The 4,472-nt window shown below is 32.4% G+C and overlaps 1 protein-coding gene across 1 annotated transcript in view; it reads right to left on the bottom strand.

Annotated features, from left to right (window-relative positions):
• FGF7 (fibroblast growth factor 7) overlaps positions 1 to 3,576 on the bottom strand; it is an 81,239-nt gene extending 77,663 nt beyond the window's left edge. Inside the window, exons 1-2 of the mRNA XM_006895303.1 lie at positions 3,313 to 3,576; positions 2,192 to 2,761 (exon numbers count right to left, since the gene is read on the bottom strand). Of these exons, the coding sequence (XP_006895365.1) occupies positions 2,192 to 2,477 (286 nt within the window). The 5' untranslated portion in view covers positions 2,478 to 2,761; positions 3,313 to 3,576. The remainder of the gene's footprint in view (positions 1 to 2,191; positions 2,762 to 3,312) is intronic.
• Positions 3,577 to 4,472: the final 896 nt, after the last annotated feature.

The raw sequence follows: 4,472 nt of genomic DNA, 5'->3' as shown, positions 1-4,472 counted from the left end.
ATATATATATATATATATATGATGACTTTCTCTTTTTCCATTTTTCAGTTTTAGAATTGTGTTAAAGGAGAAATGATGTGACGAATTGGCCTAACAATTACTGCAAATGAGCCTTGAACGCAGGTGTCCTGGGTGTGTGGTAGCTATGAGTCACACTCAATAGCACCTAGTAACAACAGCATCCAGTTGTGTGGTAGTTAAGGGCTTCACTCCTAACCAGAAGCTCTGAGATCGGAAACCACATGCCACCCCATGGGAAAAGATGAAGGCATTTTGGGTCCATAAGAATTCACAGCCTTGGGAACTCTATTGGGTCAATTCTACACTGTCCTAAAGGGCCTCTAAGAGTAGGAAATCAATTTGATGGCAGTGGTTTTAGTTAATACTAAACTGTCCAAAATTATAATATAATTTTACCATTTTCTGTATGTTTTGAGAAATTATAACCCAAAACAATAAGTTGCATTTGTAAATATATTCTTATTCTACATATTTTAATTGGGTTTTACATTTGATTATTTTTTACTTTTTCATTATTCAATACAGGTACTCAAAGTACTGTAGAAGAATTCTACAGTATGTATATTTGGTTACAATCTTATTGCTACTATTGTAGTTAGTTCTGACAGTTCACTTTATTATAGTGATAATATTCACTTTCACTTAATTAAAGATTTGTGATAATCATATTATTTTCTCACATGTGTTTTATATGTTTTTGAGGGCTAGAATAGACTGTAAGAACTAGAAATTTTCTTGGAGATAATCTGTGCATAGTCTATAGTTCACAGGAAAAAAAAATAAGATAAGGAATACTGAAAAATTGTCTCACGTGTCCTAACTTCCACCAGACATCTGTCCTTCATACTGGGTTCTGTTAGCCATGACAAATATCAGTAACTTTTAAATAAATTGAATTTAAGCCAAATTGCTTACATAAGAATGAATATCCACAGAACTTTCCTCCAAGTAAATGTATCTTTAGCTAAATTTCAATATAATCAGAATAACCTTTCTAGGTCTAACGTGATATCTTTCTTATTAATAATAATTTATTATAATTCATTAAAATAGCCTTAACATTCTATATCAGGTATTATTTAAAAGATCCTATTAATAAAATTCATCAGATATCCACTTATTGATTGGGTTTCCAACTTAAAAGCCATTCATTGCATAAGTAGTGAAAATTTCAAGTATCCCTCATGAGGCTAACCCTGTGCTAAACACATGTTGCACCATAGTCTTCTTACATTCTTTTTCAATCAAATTTAACATGCATACTATCATGAAATTATATAGCTATAACATCATTCAAGTGTTAGAAATGTAAACAAAGTTTCTCTTCATTTAGTGATTTTAAATTCTCAGTGTTTACACAGAGGATAGTTGTGTATGTTACCCCATCACATTTAATAACATTGTTATTTGCTCTTAGTCATCACTGCTGCTTGATAAATCTAATTCTCATAGATAGATAGGTAAATTTATCACTAAAAGTCATGCAATTAGCATGTCTTCCAACTCATTTCATCACATTTCTATTTCTCTTAAGATAACATAAAGTACTTGTGGCATAGCAAGTTGAGAAAGTGTTTGGAGAAATCCGTGTTTGGCCAAGCTACATATTTTAAAATGTAAAAGTTCATTCTAACATGACCTCAGGAAGATGCCACTGATTGTTTCCTATTGTATAACTGTACGCAATTGCACAAGTCCCCAAGTGCATTTTTGAGCACAAATGAAATGTTTTGCATCATGAGAATATTCTTTAAAAGAAAAATCAGGCAAATTCAAAAGCAATGTTTGCTTCCTACTAGTTATAGATATTTTAACAAGCATTCACTGGGTACAACATTATAGTTTTTCCAGAAATAATAGTTCACATTTCAGGGTGAGTAGTATCATATGCATTTTGTTTAACTTATAAGCATTTTGACCATAGTGTATGGAGTTTGTATTTTCAAACTGGCTTGATTTAACAGCTCTAGCTAAAACATTAGTAGATTTGCCCTGTTCTAGGAAATGGTTTTAGGAACATAGTTCACTCTTCCCAGTTAGAAAAAACTAGAAGGTAATTTTTAATTTATTTGCTTTAAAAAAAAAAAAGAAAATATCTCACCTAAAATTTTGTTATTTCACACATTGTTAAGGTTACTAAACAGTAGTTTAAATAAAAAATATTACTTACTGTAATTGTTCTTCATCTCTTGGGTCCCTTTTACTTTTCCACGTTTATCAATCCTCAGATACCACTGTGTTCGACAGAAGAGTCTTCTCACTCTTATATCCCCTCCTTCCATGTAATCATAACTTCTTGTATGTCGCTCGGGGCTGGAACAGTTCACATTTGTAGCCATTTGCTCTGGAGTCATGTCATTGCAAGCTAAAGATATGGTGCCCACTAGACAGAAAATGTGAAAGCACGTTCTGTAGAGCAAAGTTGGCAGGATCCATGTCAGTATCCATTTGTGCATTATAGTGTAGTGCTCCGGGTGTTCATGAATAACATAATGAGAAATAAATCTTGAGTTGATTGTTTCTTCTAGGTCATTGACCTCTTCCTGTCTGTGAGCTGTAGATTGATTTAAGAAAGAGAAGTTGCTCTTTGCAAATTGTTAGCCTTATCCTTTTAGTTCTTGATAGCAAAGCAGTATTCCTCCTTTAAAACCAAAAACAAAAACAACTCTCTGTTGGTATATCCTAATAAAAACAGGTTGTAGTAAACTCAGTTGCTGCAATGTTGTTTGCTACTTGACTTCTGTTTGCAATGATAGATTAAGAATGGAGAGGAAAGAGAAAGATGAAACATGTTACAAACTTCAGTAACTAAATTTCACTGTAATCCACAGTGCAGTTTGCATTTTGGTACATTTAAAACAGATTTCATATCTTTAACACTACACATAGATTTACAAGCATTATATGTTAGCAGAGACAAATTGGACTATAATTATACCATTCATTTCTGTTGTTATTTAAAATGAAATACCATGCAATTAGAGGGAGTAACATAGATTTTTTTTTTAATTACTGTTAACAATGTGTTACTGCATTCTGTAGATTTCCTTATGACACGCTTTTATGTTTGTAGTTAACTATTTTCTCAACTGTTCACATTTCTCAAATTAAATGTTAGGATTGCTCTGGAAAACTTCAACTGCCTTTATGTAAATTACACAACATAATTGCATATAGACACATGTCTCAGAAATCTAATAACTTTAACCTCCATATTTCTAAAAGCAGAGAAACATATAAACTTTTAGAAAACATTCGACATTGTTTTTAAGACAAATAACAGTAACTTACTTGTTCTGTTGATAACAGCTGGATACACAGGAATTCCATGTCTGTTGTCTGCCTCCTGCAACTTGAGCCTCTCTACTGTAGCTACAAACTATTTCTCAGCTGAGAAAGTCTCCAGCAGAATCATAATTGTTTCCATAAATCAACAGGCAAGAGGATTTTCTCTCTGTGTGAGCGAGTGTGTGCTTGTGTGTATGTGTGTGGAGCGTTTTATTCCGAGCTTTTCAATAAATACCTTTGCTGACCTCATTGGAAGCAATTAAAACTTAACCAGTAAGCTGTTAGTTGAATGCAACAGCAAGAATAAAAGGAAGCGTATATAGTGTTCACTGGTCATCAGAGGGAGCTACAAACATGGTTTTTGCTTAAATCTGTAAGTGGGTACCTACTATACAGAAACAGACCTCTGATTCTGAAATAGTCGGAAGGAGGGAAAGGAATTCTTTTAAACCTCGTTTACCACAAAGCTGTTGTATATGCATTTTGACACTGAGAAAAATATTCATTTTAAGCTAAAATGTGAAGGAATTTTCTAATAGTTAGAAAGCCCTTTCCACAGCTTCATGCATGTGTGCTTTTCTGCTATTCCTGCTTCATGTTAGAATAAAAGCACTACTTTGCATTAACTTACATCTATGTATTTTCCTATGGAAAATATTTACCATATCATGTAAATGTACTTTTATGAAGTATATTTCTAGAACTAGAATGAAAATGAGAAAACCTAGGTTCTTATTTAACTGGGACCACAAATTACCAATACCAATACCAATACCAACAGGCAAGTCACAACATTCTTAAGTCTAAGTTGACCCATTTGTAAAAATAAGTGCGTTAGTTTAAGTGCTTCTATGTTGCTTTTTAGTTTTAAACTCCTGTGACTTGTGATTCATATTATTAATATAAGATGACACAGCTTTAAAATTGTTTCTTAAAAATGATAAATATGAAAACAAGTTTTAATCTAGGTGAATTTTACTTCAGAAAGAATATCAGCACAACAAATAAATATTAACATAGATGTAAAGCCAATAGCTAGTGCTAATGATGGAGTTATTCTGCTCTCTATTTCCACTGTGACTTACATAGAGTCCCATGTATGTGTTTTAAGAAATTTATGGTGCCAAATAATTATATTGTGAATGTAAATAAATTATTTTGAC

Source organism: Elephantulus edwardii, unplaced genomic scaffold (genome assembly GCF_000299155.1).
Source record: "Elephantulus edwardii isolate Elephantulus edwardi_28Jun2011 unplaced genomic scaffold, EleEdw1.0 scaffold00164, whole genome shotgun sequence".
NCBI classification, from domain to species: domain Eukaryota; kingdom Metazoa; phylum Chordata; class Mammalia; order Macroscelidea; family Macroscelididae; genus Elephantulus; species Elephantulus edwardii.
The sequence above is the reverse complement of the archived record's forward strand: the minus strand, read 5'-3'. Positions and strand labels throughout refer to the sequence as shown.